The sequence below is a fragment of the Nomia melanderi genome, chromosome 3 (genome assembly GCF_051020985.1).
Source record: "Nomia melanderi isolate GNS246 chromosome 3, iyNomMela1, whole genome shotgun sequence".
Lineage (NCBI taxonomy): Eukaryota > Metazoa > Arthropoda > Insecta > Hymenoptera > Halictidae > Nomia > Nomia melanderi.
In genome coordinates this window covers 4,580,831-4,598,704 of record NC_135001.1, presented here as the reverse complement: position 1 = coordinate 4,598,704, position 17,874 = coordinate 4,580,831, and the positions used below count along the sequence as shown (strand labels likewise).

Here is a 17,874-nt window from a genome sequence, read left to right as displayed (position 1 = left end):
CAATTATTATAATTTAAAACAAACATAGGCATAGAATATACCTAAAATTTGTCTCTCTTTTTAATAAATTATTAAGGGAAAAGTAGTTGTGTCGATTATAGTTGAAAAATAAATCGTAGGTCAAGGGGTTAAAGGACACAGGTTACAATGAGACATTACCAGATTTGTTTACAGTTATAAAAATTAATAGAGATTTTGAAAATGTATATGATAAAGGTGGCAGTAAGCCTTGTCAAGTATATTCATCAAAGTTTAAGGAAAAACTGGATGTGAGTCAGTTCTCTCGATACTTCTAATGTTACATAACAGTACCGCGATTCTTATATAAGGTATGTATTCAAACTGATAGTGAGAGAGGAGTAGGTCTATTGGTACTAGTTTTCTTATATTTTTATCGAATGAAAGAGCAATGATAATAACGATGTTGAAGGAGGAAGAAAGTGGCTGTTGGAGAAAATTCAACAAAATGCGACAGTAAGAAACGATTGTTAATAAAGATTTCGTAGAGATGGATAAAAAAGTACTGAATGAATCGGTTGTACTCACTGTCGATGCCGGAGTCTTTTTGTATCGCTTGTATTAGTTTTTCTAATCTATCTTTATAAATTTCCATATGCTCGTCCTTGCATATACTGCGTCGATGGATAACGGCGTTGCATAATGGACAGGCTGCATTCTTGCTTTGCAATACAGTTTGGATACAATCCCGGCAAAATCGATGCCCGCAACGGGTCCTCGCCGGGTCTGATATGGTGTGTAGACTGAAACAAATCATGTAGCATTTATTAGCATAACAGAATATAAGAAATGCTTAAAATGAAATTGATTACAATTGAAGGTAATATTTCAATTGATTTAATACAGGATATTAGAGAACTAATTATAGAAATTTCTGATGAGTATGAATGAGTATGAAGATAATATTTCATATGAAAAAAAAAATGAATATAATATGAAGGTAATATTTCATATGAAAAAACAAAATTAATGTAATATGAAGGTAATATTTCAATTGATTTAATACACAATATTAGAGAACTGATAATAGAATTTTCTAATGAGTATGCGATGGAATAATTGAGAATAGGCATTTTTAGTGACTACGTGATAGGAGATTTGGTAATTGCAACATTCAATGTTTACGTGAACCTTTAATATAGCATTATTCACATGAATAAATGATTGAAATTGTTAAAGAGTGATTGTATGAGTTGAATAAATGATTCTAACATTACGTCTTATCTCCTATAGTTTATGATAATATATAGCTTATAATTCTGTGAAGATAGTCGACATAAATATGTGTTATAGTTATGACTATATGCTAAAACCATGTGATAATTGGTAATAAGATTTCTTCACAAAAAAAATTTCATCTCTCCAGGAAGTGGTCCATAATTCAAAATATAATAATTTAAAGATGGAATGCTTAATGCTAATTGCTACGTTCATTTGACATATTGTAGAAAAATACACTTAAATATATATATAAAACAAAGATAATTTAATGTATCTTTAAGTTTTAATTGGAATGATATACTAATTTATCTATAAAATAATTCTGGCAAACATATCAATTCTATATTTAGGATGATTGCGATATTATATCTTCATAATGGTATCAACGAAATTCAATGTTGCCATATGAATATGTAAAGTTAACAAGTTTTGTATGAAAACAGATCATTTGCAAGCAAAACTGAAGAAATAAAAAATGTTCATTGAAACAACCAGCTGAATTAACATGTTAATACTACAATAGATTCATTCAGAAAATTTTCATAGCATTATAGTAAACACAATTAAACATAACCTATACCACAACGTGACAACCATAAGGAAAAATGATTTATTTTTACACACCCGGCGCATAAAAATCACTACGTAAACTTATATCTCTGTAGATCATAAATCTATGAGAAACTTACCAAATTGGACATTGTAAACATTTTTGCATATTCTGTATCTCTTCTGACAGTTTCTCAACGGTAGACAAAGTTTGCTCCATTTTTCCTTTGTATTTTACAACAGTTGTAACAATTGTAACAATTTTCGCGCCTACATTTTACCACTTTACCTACACTCCTACAGTTGACAACACTTGTCAATACTTGTCAACACTTGTCAACATTTGTCAACACTGATAGATCAGTTTATAGATTCAGCCGCGTGATTCATGGTGGCGTTGCGATCGATCGCTCGATGCAATGTATATCTCAATCGTCTTTACACAGGTATTATATTCCATAAAAATATAATAATTTGAATGATAATTCAATAGATAATTTAGAACAAGTAAATAAGAGATAAAACCATTGATACCAGTAATCTTTGCGTAATATTAATCTTAAAATAAGGTCACATAATTTACATAAAAATAGGGCGTCAATAAATTCAAAACTAGATTTACAGAAATTCCCAAAACAGGAAGTATAGTCATGTAAACGAACAAACATACCCGCGGAGTTCAGTTACCAAACAAAAAATCATTTGATTAAAAATTATACACAATGCTAAACTAAATTTCAAATATTATTTAATTTTATTGAACTTCCTACAGTGCTCCAATTTCGACATTAGTACATTATAAATACCTCAAATTCGCAGTCTAATTATTGCATAAATAATTATTCTGCGAGTGACACGTATGTAATACATGAAATATATATATCAAAGAATATATTTTCTATTTTTGATCCAGCAACTTCTAATAATTATTCAATAAATTGAATTATTATAATTTGAATATTCGCACAGCATGAATATTTTTGAAATAATTAATTTCGCTTTGAATTTCACGTATTTATTCACGTGAACATTTTTCACTTTACAGAAATTCCCACAGCAATGAATAATACGGAGTTATCAAGTATCAGTAGCAGACAGAAATGCCGATAGTGCGACAATGATGACCACCGCAGAAGAGACCTGTTGATGACGTTATGGGGTGGATCTATTTTGCCAGTATTTTACTCCTCTCCTTATGCGGTGAGTTTCTATCGCGGAATCCACGGATATCTCGTACATCATTGACGTGTATTAAATAAAATATTCATAACTATCCAACGCATATATATTTCATCATCGAAATTCACATGTACAGATTTACGTAGTGATTCTAAACTGCTGACCGGTGGTGTATATATTCGTGAGAAAAATAAAATAAGAAATAATCGTGACATATGCCGCGATACCGATTATTCTGTCGAGGCACCAATTATCTAGCCTTCGAGGATAAATTGAAAACATTGAAATATTTATTCCTTGATAATCGTACGTTTTCAAATAATACTGAATATTCGAAAAACAATTTTCCCTTGACACTCTGTCGTCGTCGAGAATCTAACGCGTTTACTCAAAGCCGTACGCACTTAGAAACTGTTTAATGAAATCAAGACAGTCCCGAAGCGCTTCAAGTTTTCCCCTGTTGGGATCAATTACGTCGCGCCGAGAGCGCGATATAAAAAAGTTCAAATACGGGAAGGCTATTAAAAAGTACCGTAACATGAGATATGTAATATTAAAGGAAGTAACATTTACGATTTGATTTTCGCAAGTTAAAAATCGAATCGAACGCTACAGGTTCGAGAAACAGTTTTCTTTACGTGTCAACGGGAACAGGATTAAATAGGGTGTAGTTCTAGTAGAAGGTTCATGAGATGTTACAAAGCTGTTTTTCTTTTTTGCGTCGAATACCGAGTGTGGTATGATGAAATTAATGTTTTTGTGTGACCATCAACAGGTATACATTAAAGGTGCTGTGAAAATTTCAGTGACTTGTGCAATGTTCCGGGTGAAATTAATTTCATATATTTAACACTGCAAAATAGTTTTTCTCTATTTCGTAGCGATTATGCATGCGAACGAACTGGCACTGAGAGATTTAAGATCCGGTAAATTTATTCGGACGATTTCATCTCGGAGCAACAGGAACGATGTTACCCATGACGAGCTCTAAGCTACGGTATAGAAGAGATCGGTCTCGAATAAATTTACCAGACACGAATCAACTGCATTCGCAGAAACGAAAAAGCACAAACCCATATCCATGAAACGAACTTAGAACAGTGTATATACTTAAGTTAATAAAATGATGAGATTCCATGTTGACGGTTCAAATGTTACACGACTGATTAAGTGTATGCACATTTTCTATAGAATTTATTACGTACCTATACCCCTATTACTAACACCCCCGTGTCACAGAATATCATGTGACCGAGACCCATTAATTTTATTATATTCAGGTCAGAAGATTTTGGTTACTCAAAATCATTAAAACGACTTTTATTGATAGAACACTTTGTTCTACTCCCACGAGGTCTAAGCATGGAAGAAATACTATGCAAAACAAATCATTATCATTTGAGTATCATTACAGTATCATACAGTATCAAATGATTACAGTTAAGTTCACGAGCTTCAACCTTGTGTAATATACTGGTTCCATTGGTCGCAATGACAGAGAAATATAATACAAAACACTCCATGAAAGTTCCATTTCGTCGAGACATTTAGCTTCAGTTAATTAATAATTTACACTTCGTTAACTTGCAAGTCTACCCTCTTGAAAACCCAGGACTTTCCTTAACACGTTGACTGCCATAGTGATCATTGGTGTCCAACGCTTCTGAATCGCATGAAAACAATTCTAATTGTAAGATCATCAATGTTGAATACAAATGCTTAGTAACGTAAGTAAATTGATAATAATCTAACATAAGAATAACGACTCTTAATTCACAATGATTCTTATTTATTTATTGTACTGTTTTTCATGACAGTCAACGTGTTAACTCTTTGCGGACGAGCGTCGACATCTTGGCGAGATGAAATGTTCATATTTGGAATACTGAATTGCAAACGAATGATTTGATTACTCGAATAGCAAGAGATCAGTGTACAGTTTCCTTTATTTCCATTGTTCAAGCATTCGATGTATAATTTATCTTGATATGTTGCCAGGTTTGTGTACTTTAACCCTAATCGGACCACGATGTGACTTTGAGTCACATTTGAACTTTTCACTTAAATTTTTTGATTATTCTATATTGCATTTCAAAAAGTTTTTTAGGACTTTTAAAATTTGGGCCCTATAAACAAAAACAATAACATTTTAATCATTCCTTTTATTCTCATAAGCGACTGACAGTCACATCGTGGTATGATTCGTTATAAAAACACGTGGTACAATTAGGGTTAAAGTGTCTTCGTCCGCAAAGGGTTAATCCTGGACGCAGTCTCGAGCATAATTACAAACTCAGGACACTGGCGGTCGAATCTCGCGCGGTAATCTTGCTCAGCGATTGAATGGAACAAATGCGAGCCGTTCTTCCTTGCCTCATCCAAAAGTCGTGAGCTTAACTTCTGTATTTCATTCAGCATCGTAGGTACACGGGAGCTAGCAAATCTACATCCGATATCTGTTTTTATTTCGATGCAAGAAGAAGATGAATGGCGGCAAAAGAAAAACCCAAGCGCCAGCTACAATGTGCTTTGCATGTAAGAATACACTCGGAAAACAGGATTGAATTTGAAAGCAACGAAGACCTTAGTGGTCAGAGCATTAGCTTTCCTTTGCAACCCACAGATGTATGCTTCAGTTCTATACATGACCTATTTCTTGATACACCAAACACCGACATCCAGACGCCAACTTAAGCGTACGCTCCTTCGAAAGCTACATATCCCGACCGAACGTCTTAATGCCATATTCCTCAACAGTTCCTTAACCCTTTGCACATAAAACGTTTGAAATTCTCGTGGCAGTCAACGTGTTGATAAAACAATTATATGAATTTTAATTTAACACGACTACAAATGTCACCGACGTACAATCTTTTTAACCCTTTGCACTTTGAATTTCTCTTGCTTTTTTTTCTCGATAACTCTCTATTATTACGATATTTTCTTTGAAATGCATTTGGAAAATAGATAGTTTGTAGAGAGCAGTGTAAACGATTCTTCTAACTAATAATATTGAAAATAATATTTTTTCTCGATAACTCTATATTATTACGACATTTTATTTGAAATGCATTTGGAAAATAGACAGTTTGTAGAAAGCAGTGTAAACGATGCTTCTTAGTAAAAATACTGATAATAATATAATATAATCTATTGGAAAAATATGTTGGCAAAGAATCACACCTATGAATAAAACTGATGCCGAGTCACGCTTGACATAAAAGCGCGAAGAAGATAACACTAGAACTATTGGACTCGTTTCAGTATTCTTGTCTCGCAATTATTGATATCTAAGAATCATTGAATATTCGAAATGATCGTGAAAATAAATAATCCCACTCGAACACCATGATGAATATCTGAAGAATCGAAAAACAATCTATCGTTACAAATTTCCACAGGAATTACATTTCAATTAAATGCTCGGCAGTTCTACCGTTAACACGTCCGCATTCCCCCACACTTCAGAACCAGCCACCACACACTAATTCCTAATTTCAGAAATTATAATGCCAACGCCAATGATAATTTCATGAATTCTAATTTCAACACCAATTATAATTTCATGAATTCCACTCACCTCATTCACAATCTCACCACACCTCAATTCACCCCAACATACCTGCAACATTGCACACCAAAAACCTTACAAAGACAAAAAAACACTGTAACTTTAAAATAACATTCGCCACAAAGAATCTCTCCACTCCCCAAGACGCGCGTTCCAAGCAGAGATTCTTAACGTTCTCTGCCACGCTTAGCAAAACCACGTATAAACCAACCTCCAGTGGTGAGAAGTTCCAAACGAAGTTTAGTGACCTTGAGTGACCAAGGTGTTCGGGCCAGACCGCGAGACCTACCGCCGAATAATAACTTGACCGGTGTACATTGCTTTTTCACGCTGCTGTGGATACGAACAAAATGCAAATCGAATGACCAAAAAAAAAAACAAAAAAACAAAAAAAAACCAAACAAAAAATAGTGGCGGGATTGCCGTTGCCACAAGGCGGTGGTGGTGGGGTGGGGGCCCATGGACAGCCGCAGGCTGGTTCGCCGAGCACCCCAGGCCCCGGCGGTGGCACGGCTGGCAGTGGCGCGAGCAGCACCCTCGGCGCTGCTGGCGGCGGTGCTTCTGGCTCTGACACCGGCACCGCCGGTGGAAGCGGTGGGGTTGGTCTCGGCGTCACCGGTGGAACTACCGGCGGTGGAGCCGGCGGCGGTGCTGCCGGCGGCGGTACCGCCGGCAATGGTACAGGTTGGTCCTCAGGGCCGACTCGTCGGGGCCGAGGGTGGCGCAACTGGCACCGCGGCGACCCCACCCTCATAAAGGGACTCTGGAAGTCGAAGGGACCTCTAGGTAATTTCAACCACTCTATTGTTTTCTTCTAGCATAGGGGTGTCGAACTGGGATCACGAGATCTTTATAGGATGTGATAAGATAAGATCCTCGTTGGGGGTTACCCTCTAACTGCTTGCTACGCTTCAGGAGTTCGACTCGTGATACAAATTTTGGATCAAGGTTGACTTGATTAAGTTGCCGCACAACCCCTTGCCTTATGATTTATTTCTTAACTGTGCTTACAATAACTTTGTCGGTTTAATTTAATAGAGAAAGGAACAAATTTTATACTTGTGTCTACGTTTACTCTGAAGATTGAGGATTGATAATAGACATAAATTAATGAGTAACACTTAGATTTGTCGAATTTGGGTTGAAAAGATTTTATTGCTTCTAGTTTATTAAAATCATTTTGCGCTGATTCTATGGCTGTGGTTACTTTAAAGCGCTATGATTGATAATATAGAAACAATGTTTAATTTAAATTCAAAGGAAGTAACCTCTTCAAGGTTGAATTCTGTTTGAGAACGGACAAAGATGATCTTAGTTTCTATTAGGCTGTAGTTAATTTTGTTCAAATTGACATGAATCGAACGATGTGAAGACGGACGGAGGAACCGTCCGTTGCACGGAACCTGGCACTTTGGTCCGAATAGTCAGATTCGAAGGCACACGCCTTCCCCAGACGAATATCCTGCTATAGTATATGGTTCGCTGAGGCGCTCGCACACACTGATCGGTTCGCGCGACAAAGAGTGGGGAGAGCCGTTTCCGGACTCGTAATTGGCGTTCTCGGGGCGACTGACTCCGCCCCTATGACATCACGAGTGCCAGGTTCCCAGCAACTGACGGTAGTCATGAGAAACATTCGAAACAAAACAAGTTTTCGTTCGATGGACGTTAAAGTTAAACTAAAATCAAATGTGCACATATGTGCCAGTATCCCTGGAGAGGTTAAATGACGTTTATGTTTGTTAGGTTATGTTCGATATCTTAGCCGCGAATCTGTCGCGATATTATAGGGCAAGGGGTTAACGAAGCGGATACTAAAAAGTCAAGATCCTTATATCTCGTACGTCCAACCAAATTCGGTTCGTCCGACGTGTCACCAAGGAAATTGATGTAAAAATGGCGTCACTGGTGATGAGCAGTCAAAGTGATATACGTAGAACTATTCACGTGCACAGGTTTAGACAGTTTCTGGAGTAGAGGTAGTTGGCAGCCGCTGATTAGAGTCACTAGTTTGAGGGAAGGCAGTTCGACACCCCTGGTTTACCACTTGATGGCTAGTGGGGAAAGAGAGGTCCATAGTTTTGATTGGTTACGTGTAACCGAGTTGACGAATAGCAGATTAGAATCAGTAATGAAATAGAAATTAATCAATTGGACCCGCTTTCTCTAGCCATCGCCATTTTTATTAGCATGTCAGTAGAGCAGCTTGAGTGAGACTGGAATTTGTACAATATTTCATTAACGACAATTAACAGTTGTCAAAATTATTATATAAACGATCACTGCTAAATCTCATTACATTCACACCTTACAATTGGAGTAATCGCTAAATTATACTTCTTAGGAACCTTATCTCCATATTTAAAAAGTGAATATGCTTCCTTGATTAATTACATGACTTTTCTATTGCCTATACTATACGATTCCAGTCTCAGTTAGTCAAACTGTAGCTTCGTTGTATTGATATCGTCTAATTGCACCTAGAAACACACTAATAATCCAATACAATAAAGCATGTTATTGTACTGCATAAAATTTCCTATTAGAGCATCTACAGTGTTAATTTCTTTAACACTTAAATTACCAAATGCATCAAAATCGACCATTTTCGATTTTCTTTTCTTACGAGTTTTGAGAAGGTAACAGATACTTCTCCGAGGAAATGCTAAAGATCGACTTAGTGATACGCAAAATGAATTCTAAGTCAATTGAGACAGCAGATGCATTCCTCGAGTTTCGACGAAACAAGTTAGATAAAGTAACTTTGATTGCACTGGTGTTAATTTATTATTGAATTAAATATTGAGAAATCTGTATTAACCGGGTAATTTCCCGCAATCTCCGGCGTCGATTACTTCGCCAACGCTCGCGTATCAGATATTGAGACCACGCGCGAAACTGTCTAATCCGTAAGAAGTACAGGAACACGGTGAACATTGTAATCTGCGGAGTTTCTTGCGCATCGTTCCCTCGTGGAAACCACCGAAGTTCTTCCGCAAGTTTGGCGGATTACGGTTATAATTCATTTGCGCCATCCTAAACCGTATTCCGGTGGTGAACGCGGTTTGCGAGACTGATGATTTTCGCCGCGAACGTCTTCAGACTTTAAATCGAATCAACAATTCGCTGGCGATTCAACCTTCGCTTTTCCGTTTACCTATTGCATCAATTAAACCTTTCAACGTCGAAGTTTCAATCTATTTTATCCCATGTTTTCCATGACTTCGCTTAAGATCTTCTTACATCTAATTCAAATTACTGCTTAGATTTGACCCTTTGCACTCGAGTGGTGACTCTTAGTCGCCATTTGATTTGACATAACAAAATTACAAAGTGTTCTTTATAATATTAAGTTTTGTACAATGCATCAATATGCAAAACATTTTTATAAAACAGCTTTGTTCCTTAACACGTTCGCTGTCAGTGTTTGTTTCAGCGATTCTCTCAATCCTAATATTTTATTCAAATCAATCTTCTAAATAAACTATTGAAACAAATGAATCTAAAATGAGTCGTTGAATCCTTAAATGTAACTTCGTAGCTTATAATATTAACTAACTATATCTATAGGATTAATTTCATTTTCTTTATAGAAAATATGTAATACTAATAGCGAACGTGTTACTATACCAATGTTTTCTCATTAGTTCGTTTCAAATAGTGTCGTCTATCTCTCATCGAAAATTGTCGAATGTTTCTAGTGAAAAGCTTCCGAGCGCAAAGGGTTAATACAAAATCAACATACCTTGCAATAATTTAAGAAGATTGCCTATGAAAATTGATAAATAAGATTTGGGATACTGCCAATCATCGTTATCCCTGATTTCTCAAAGTACCAATCACCATTTTCAAAAGGAAATTCCTCGATTGTCAATATTCCTCCGTTTCAATCTTTAATCAAAGCATGCATGGTTCATTTCCTTACAGACACGTGTACAAGCAGCAGACGAAAAACACGTGCACAAGCTACAAGTTAATTCCAACTAATTAAAAAACACTCGTCCAATTAGCTGGCGACCCTCGACTCGCTCGGTACTGCCTGTAACCCCGTTAACATCTCTCCAAAACTAATTTCCCATGTCAAGTTAGCGGCGACGCGCGTTTTAGTTAATCGTTCTCTGTTATTTATTTCCTCGTTAATCTCTCTTGGCGAGGAGCTCGACTGCTAATTCGCGATAATCTCGAACGTTTCGAGAAGAAGAACACGGCACGCAACTTTTCGCGTCGGATTTTCGGGTTCTTATCATCGAATGGGGTGAGGAGGCAGTTTTCCAATGTGTCGCCAAGAAAACTTTTTCAGTGTTTATGAACTTGGTTCAGAGGCAGCTGCTGGCGAGAATGTTATATGTGACGTGCCCCGGTAAAATGGGATTAACGCGTGGGAAAAACTTTTCGAGAGGAACACGTCTGAAGTTATGCACCCCTGGTGGTATTGCTTCGTTTAATTGTGAATTGTGGGGTTAGTAAGTGGAGATCTTGTATCAAGACAGATGTAATCCATTTTTGATAGTTACTTTTTAACCCATTTGTGTTGTTAACACTATTTCTGAATCAGTCAGAGAACGCTTTTTCAAATTTAAACTTAAAATCATTTTGTTGCTTTAACTCTTTGCACTCGGAAGTTTCTCGCTAGAATTGAACATTTTTTGACGAGGCTGGGACGATATCCTTTGAAACTATTTCGAAGGGAAATCATAAATACATTGAGGAACAAAGCTATTTTATTCTAATATTTCACACATCGAGGAATTATGTGAACTCAACAGATGATCGTTATTAGCTGTAAGAAACGATAGAAGTGAGATTGAGTGCGGTGGAGTGAGATATGAAGATAAAGAACAAACTTGACGGCGCCATGAACTTTGATCTCCATCGTTACATCTCACTCCATCGCACTCAATCTCGCGTCTCCCTCAAAGGCGACCCAAACGTGAAAAACTCCTCCTTCCCTCTGACATCTCAGCTCGCGAATAATCTATCAACTCCCACTCCACCATACCATTCATTGCACCAGAGTTGGCTCGCAAGACAGAATAAAGTCTACAGGGGTTTCTCACCATGCTCATTTAAACTTTCCATCGACTACATATAGTCGCAGTAACGATTAACAATTCAATATAAAAAACATGAACAAAGATGATAACTACCCAATAAAAACCAAGTTCCAACTCTCGTGCAACGTCCGTCTCGCCGCAACGAGACCACCGACCCGTATAAGCCGCCATTGGCAATTTTAGAAGCAAAACATCCGGGCGTGCGTGGCAAGTAAGTACGTCTTCCCGGCGCGAGGGATGTTAACCTCATTTTACAGAAGCCACGTCACATCCCGTAGCGCTGGCTCCGTAAGCCGTGCCCGCGAATGGTTCAATTTCCCGCGGAGCTCGTTCCGCGCGGCGTCGTCGATACCGAATGGGACGGTAAATCAAGAAAGTTTTCGTCGTGCACGCACACGCCGGGATAACAGGGATACCGCGCGAGCGAGCGAGCCCAATTCTTCGATAAACCCGCTGTCTCCTGGAACGGCCGCGGTTATTCGCGGCGAGGTCTACTTAGGCTAACATTTCATCCTCCTTTCGTCGATTCAGCGGTGCTTGGCGGGGGTAAATCGAAGATAATAGACACAGGGTGGAATGGAAGTGAAAGATTCATGAAACGAACGAACGGGGACGCGTCTTTTCGATCGCGCTCTTCCCGCCGCGCAATTCAGATTTCGGATTTAACTTTCAGATATCGTGCAAACCGACCCGCGACGTATTTGATTATGAATACTAGCAGCTTGCGTTCTCCGGTGTAAAAACTGCAACTCGTAGCTGCTGCAGAGATCAATTTTTCATGTTCCCTTTTTCCACGGAGGAGATGGATTAGGTACATGTTTCCGGTGATAGTTGGAGCACCGTTGAGTCGATGGGGTATTGAAGGCATGATTTCATGGAGACAAATCGGTGGAATATTGTTTGCTTGGAAACAAATGGGAGTGCGAGGGGAAGACTGAATGATCGAAGCAATAGCGATTTTTTAGCGACGCGCAATGAATTGCGGGGTTTTCGGGTCTCGTGAATGATATTCTTTGTCTTGGTGCAGGTGGAGGTTTTATAAGTGCTAGATTAAATTTTATTGAACTAATTTTTTAGTTTGACGTTTCACTGGTTTTCCTGTATTGCTTGTTCTTTTAGGTGACGGGGATTGTGGTGGTCAGAGGAATATTTTAATGGCGTTTTTGAGTATAGAATTTGAAGCTTTAAATAATTTTAGGAATATCAAGTTAGAGATAATGAAACGAACAATGAAATTCATGATAAAAGAACTAAAGCTTTATGCACCTCCAGCATTCTTCAGTCTTTCTTTAACAACCTATTTTCATGGAGATTCGCTTGCGATGTAAACAGTTTCCCTACAAGATAATCACCTCGAAACGGATTCGCTTTTTCATAATTCATACGCACTGATCCTCTAGATCTACCAACGATATGAAACTTTCTCTTGACCACCTACGCTCCACTTGCATGTACCATCCTCCTGCACTTTCTTCGGCACGAAGTGTCCTAGCATGCGGTGCACGTTTCCCAAGAAATTGCAAGTTTTCCAGCATCCTTACGAGTACTATAGGGTCATTCGATAAATAATGCGGATTTTTGTACTCCTTACCTTTCGAAAAGTTAAGATAAGCGAAACTTATTTTAAATCAAAATGTATTCTTTTCCATTATCTGCATCGTTCGTCCGTCTTTCTAGTAGATTTCCAATATCCTTTCTCAAAATTTCACTTGTTCGTAACGCAAAATAGTTAACAATAGTAACAAAAATACCGCATTACAGTAAAACCTCGATCATCCGATTTAATTAGCTAATAGTTCAAATAAATCGAATAATCCGGCTAATAGTTCAAATAAATCGAAGATTCAAAGGAAACGTTTTAAACACGTATCGTACAAATTAAATACAGTCTAAGTCTTCGAAGCTTCAGAGCTCAACCTTGAAGCTTTAAGAGTTCGATATGAAGCTTAAGAGCCTTCCATGCTCAACAAGTCTTTGAGTATAAAGACTCGAGCGTCGAAGACTCCAGTTTTTACAGCCCAAAGCTAGTACTCTTAAAACTTGAGTCGCGGCTGCAGCTTCAAGGCTCGACGTTCAAGGTTAATTTTTACTGGTTCTAATTTAGCCAAGACTCCGGTAACGTAGACCACAGAAGATAGCGACTCGGTTAATCGAGGTTCTGCTGTATATATGAGATGACCCGATAGAACCTCAGCCATCTTAGAGTTGATGCTTTCGTGGCCTGGAATGTGACGAGGATTTGAGGCTTTCGGGTTTTGACGTAACGTCATTGCACTTGGCTTCATCACGGGTCGAGGAGACACTGATGCTCAATAATAGCTAAATATCAGAATAAATTTCCTATAGAAGCTAACACCGAAAAGTCTCGATCTACCATGTAGTCATCTTAGATTCGATGCTTCCACAGCCTAAACTCTCATTCAGCCATCTTAAATGTAATACATTCATGGCTTAGAATGTTATAATGAATCGAGGTTTTCTGGTTTCGACGTGACATCATTGCACGTGGCTCCATCGGGAGTCGACAACACATTGATACTCAATGATAGCGAAATACTAGGATAAATTTCCTATGGGACATGGCACACACCTGAAAGTCTCGATCTAGCATTCAGCCATCTTGCAACTAACATGACAGGATAACGGTGGGTCGGTGGGCGCAGATTCTTTAGGCAACGCAGAGGCGTACATCTTCCTGGCGTTGCTGATCGGCCTGGTGACGGTGGTGGTCGGGTGCTGGCTGTCGGACAACTGTTGGTCGCCGGAGCCGGAAGGGGTGGTCACCCTCGCATAGCCTAGTGCGGACTTCCGTTCGTCCAGGCGATAACAACTAGTACGCGGTCCCTCCACCGGGAGTATACCGGGCGTCGTCCACTCGGAGGAGCGCAACGCCATCGCCGCGGCCGGGCACCAGCGGCCGTTGCTCGACATCAACGACAACCACACGCTGCCGCCGATCTGACTAACCATCCCGCGAGAACGGAGAAGAAAAGACTCGAGCCCGGTCCTTCGTTTAACGAGGACAACGGGCAGCGCGTCGCCCTTTGTAAACTTTACTTATAATTAAAGATAAAGAAAGAACGAACGAAAGAAAGAAAGAACGGGAGTTTATCTGATTAAAGATGAATCGAGGATGAATAGGGGTTTAGCTAATTAAAGATAAAGCGAGGCAGAACGAGAGTCCGACAACGGATCAACGAAGAAAGCGACAAGGGGTAGCGAATAGACATGCGAATTGATAGGGTCCGATAGCGCGGGAAGCAAACGTTCATCGAAAATATCGACATATCCGGCCGACGCGACACGACCCGGCGACCCGGCGGCCGCGGGACACGACCGACGTGCAACGGACGCGCTTCAGCGTTTAACGCGTTCTCATTCGTCTCAGTCGAACGCGCGATCAATGAATAAGGACGCGCGTGATCGGAATTAGAAAGGAGATCTCGAGTCGAGCGTTGCGTCGTATGCACGCGTGGATCACACGTTCCTCGAACGTGGCCTGTCATTTGCTCGCGACCGCCGCGAAATGATCCCCGACGGTCCCGCGGGAGAAGATTCCTTCACCGTTTCGCGTCCGCGATCGGCCGACGTTCGCGCCCGCGCGACTTTCGAGCCGCGAAAGTCGGATCACCGGGTTAATTCGCGCAGATCCTTGATTGTTCAACGACGAAACGTGAAAGTGGGGAAAGCGGGGCTTCGGGATTCGACGCGGTTAGGCGGGAAATTCGAGGTCGGTCGACGGATTCTCGCGTTGGGGCGCGTTCAAGGGTGCCTCGCGTTGGAACCAGCGTGGCTACCGAGATTAACGCGTGCGAGCGTACAGACACCACGCGCATGGTTCAAGCTGTGTCTCGATTTGGCTGGACGCCGATCCGTGCGACAACGCGCTGTTACTCGAACGACGTGGTGTACGGCGAGTGGGCGAGATTGATGGGACCTTCGGCCGGCAGTCGCGTTGCGCTCGCTCGTCCCCTGGATATTGTACGAAATTGTTGTACGACAGTAAATGATCCATTCCTTTGTTTTCCGAAGAGTCTTTGAACAAAAGTCTTTAACGAGGACACATCGATGCCGTGTTTCCGTTATGTCTCAGACGGGCTTGGGCGTGGTCTCAGGTTCTGGGGACTGTGGCAGGGGGTTCGGTGCTTTAGAGTTCATAGAAAGCATCAGTTACTCTAGCTTTCATTAGAAATTCATCTGATGTCCTGGTCGCGCTACATGTACGTATCTGGCAAATTGTGAATTACCAGGGAATTGTGTTAACGTTATTCATCTTCTTATTCTTGTCACAGAGCTGTTAATTTAATTTTCCTCGGTTTGATATACTTACGAGATCGAGTAACAATGACAAATTATTGCTGGGAACAATTGCTTGAAACAACAAACGATGAATAATACAAAGAAACCTATGGTTTTAAATTGAGAGAGTTTCGCATTTGAAGTTCGGAATGAATAATTTCGCTTACCCGTCGCCGAATTGCTCGTCGCTCGACGTTAGCTGCGGAAGGATCCCGAAACGGAAGTCTGTTCAGTTGTCTCGCTTTAAAACGCCGCAACCGACAGCGTCGCGCCGCGAGTCAAGATGGTCGCCATGCGCCATATTGCGGCTTCCTAAGAATGATAGAGATATTCATGAATTCCTTATGGCCATGAAGAAGTTCCTCGGTCGGGTGCGCGCTGTAACGGGGAGCAAGGGCCCAGAACTCGCCGCCTAACACCATCCCAGATCCGCATTATGTACGATTGTCGTCGCTTTAAACTTTCCGCGACCCGCTGCCACGTCCTGTATCCTCGAGTTTCGAGCAATTTTCCTTTGAATTAGATAGCGATAATTGTTTCCCGGCGAACGGTGAACCGGGGAGCCGCGGTTTTCCAGCTGACGCAGACAGCGAGAGTATGCTCCGTCGTTGATGACGCGTTCTCATACGCGCGACTGTAAAAGAACAACAGGAAAGAACTGCTGAGAAGAAAAAAATGAAAGAAATCACGGAAGAAGAGGAGGGAGACGAGGAAGAAGGAGGTGGTGAATAAGAATAAAAAAAAAAGAAAATGACGAAAAAAGACGAATGAGCGGATCGTTTGTAATTTTGTAAGATTTATAAATAACATTTAACACTTTCTACACGGGAATGTCTCCATGATACTCGATCGTACGTCGCCACCTCGCATTTGGAACTCGACCTTCGATCGGCGTTGCCAGCGGAACCGTGCATTTTCCATTAGGTCTGTAACAGCGGATTAGCCGTGACAAATTCATGCACCTGCGTCACATGCCACGCGCCGCGCACACAAGTGCACCGCGGTGCTTCGATCGATAAGATTTATACTGTTCTTGCGTTCGCGGATGGTCTTACTGACCCCCGGGAGTTCCATTCCGACGGGAGTTGCTCAAATATTTGATTCGTTTCGATCCCGAATATACTTGTCACTTCGTCCGCAGTATTACATGTGCGATCATTAAATCGGTTTTTTGCAAGAAATCGAGTGAACATTCTTTTAATGGATCATAACGTTCTGTTATACATTTGAACGCTTGTGCGAAGCAACGACACGAAGATTCGAAAGGAAAAATATATTATTGGTATCGCTCGTTTAATAAAGGTTGTGTTGTTTGAAGAAATTGGGTTGGATAATATAGAAAATCTTTTGTAACACGCAAGAAGCCTCGTGTTTTAGAAAATATACAAATATAAGTTTCACTGAAGTTTCATTAAACGAGGTGAAACGTGTTTCGTTCTATTTATTCGTTTCCAATGTAAGACGAGAATATTTGTGATTAATTCGATATTTTTTCTTGTTTGAACAGTTCTATGTGTTTGATGGGATATTACGTTTCTCAAACAGATAACACGTGCCACATCTTATCGGATCTATTTCGTCGAAACGAGCAGCGTCTTCTCTGCTCCAGGATATCTGCAGAATACTCACAACGAGCATATGAAGGATTTTACCATTCAGACACGTGTCCCGTTTTGACGTTTGCTGACGATTGTCAGCTCAAAATTTGCCTACAAAGTGGAGCTTAACTTGACGTGGGTCGCGTAACGCCGAGACCTCGTTGAACCCTGCTGCGCAACCTTATCAAAACACTTTCACTGAGCAGCCTCATTAAAATAGAGTCACAGTACTACTATTACGAGAATTCTGTTGAAAAATAAACCACTTCCTTTTTAACAAATACTACCACTGGAAAACTAAATTTCTTATTAAAAGAATCGTGAATCTGTGAAGTCTGGAAAGATAGAGCCGGGATATATGCTTTCTTAAGATACAAATATTTGT

At 40.0% G+C, this 17,874-nt stretch overlaps 2 protein-coding genes across 2 annotated transcripts in view; one reads left to right on the top strand and one right to left on the bottom strand.

The window, feature by feature from the left end:
- The window catches only part of LOC116432237 (uncharacterized), an 18,467-nt gene extending 16,321 nt beyond the window's left edge, over positions 1-2,146 (bottom strand). The window contains exons 1-2 of the mRNA XM_031988815.2: positions 1,929-2,146; positions 547-761 (exon numbers count right to left, since the gene is read on the bottom strand). Of these exons, the coding sequence (XP_031844675.2) occupies positions 547-761; positions 1,929-2,008 (295 nt within the window). The 5' untranslated portion in view covers positions 2,009-2,146. The remainder of the gene's footprint in view (positions 1-546; positions 762-1,928) is intronic.
- LOC116432009 (uncharacterized) lies at positions 611-17,874 on the top strand. Its single transcript, XM_076365487.1, has 5 exons — positions 611-752; positions 2,834-2,988; positions 6,950-7,324; positions 14,256-17,311; positions 17,399-17,874. Exons 2-4 carry the CDS (start codon positions 2,943-2,945, stop codon positions 14,384-14,386), a joined length of 552 nt encoding a protein of 183 aa, XP_076221602.1. The 5' UTR covers positions 611-752; positions 2,834-2,942; the 3' UTR covers positions 14,387-17,311; positions 17,399-17,874.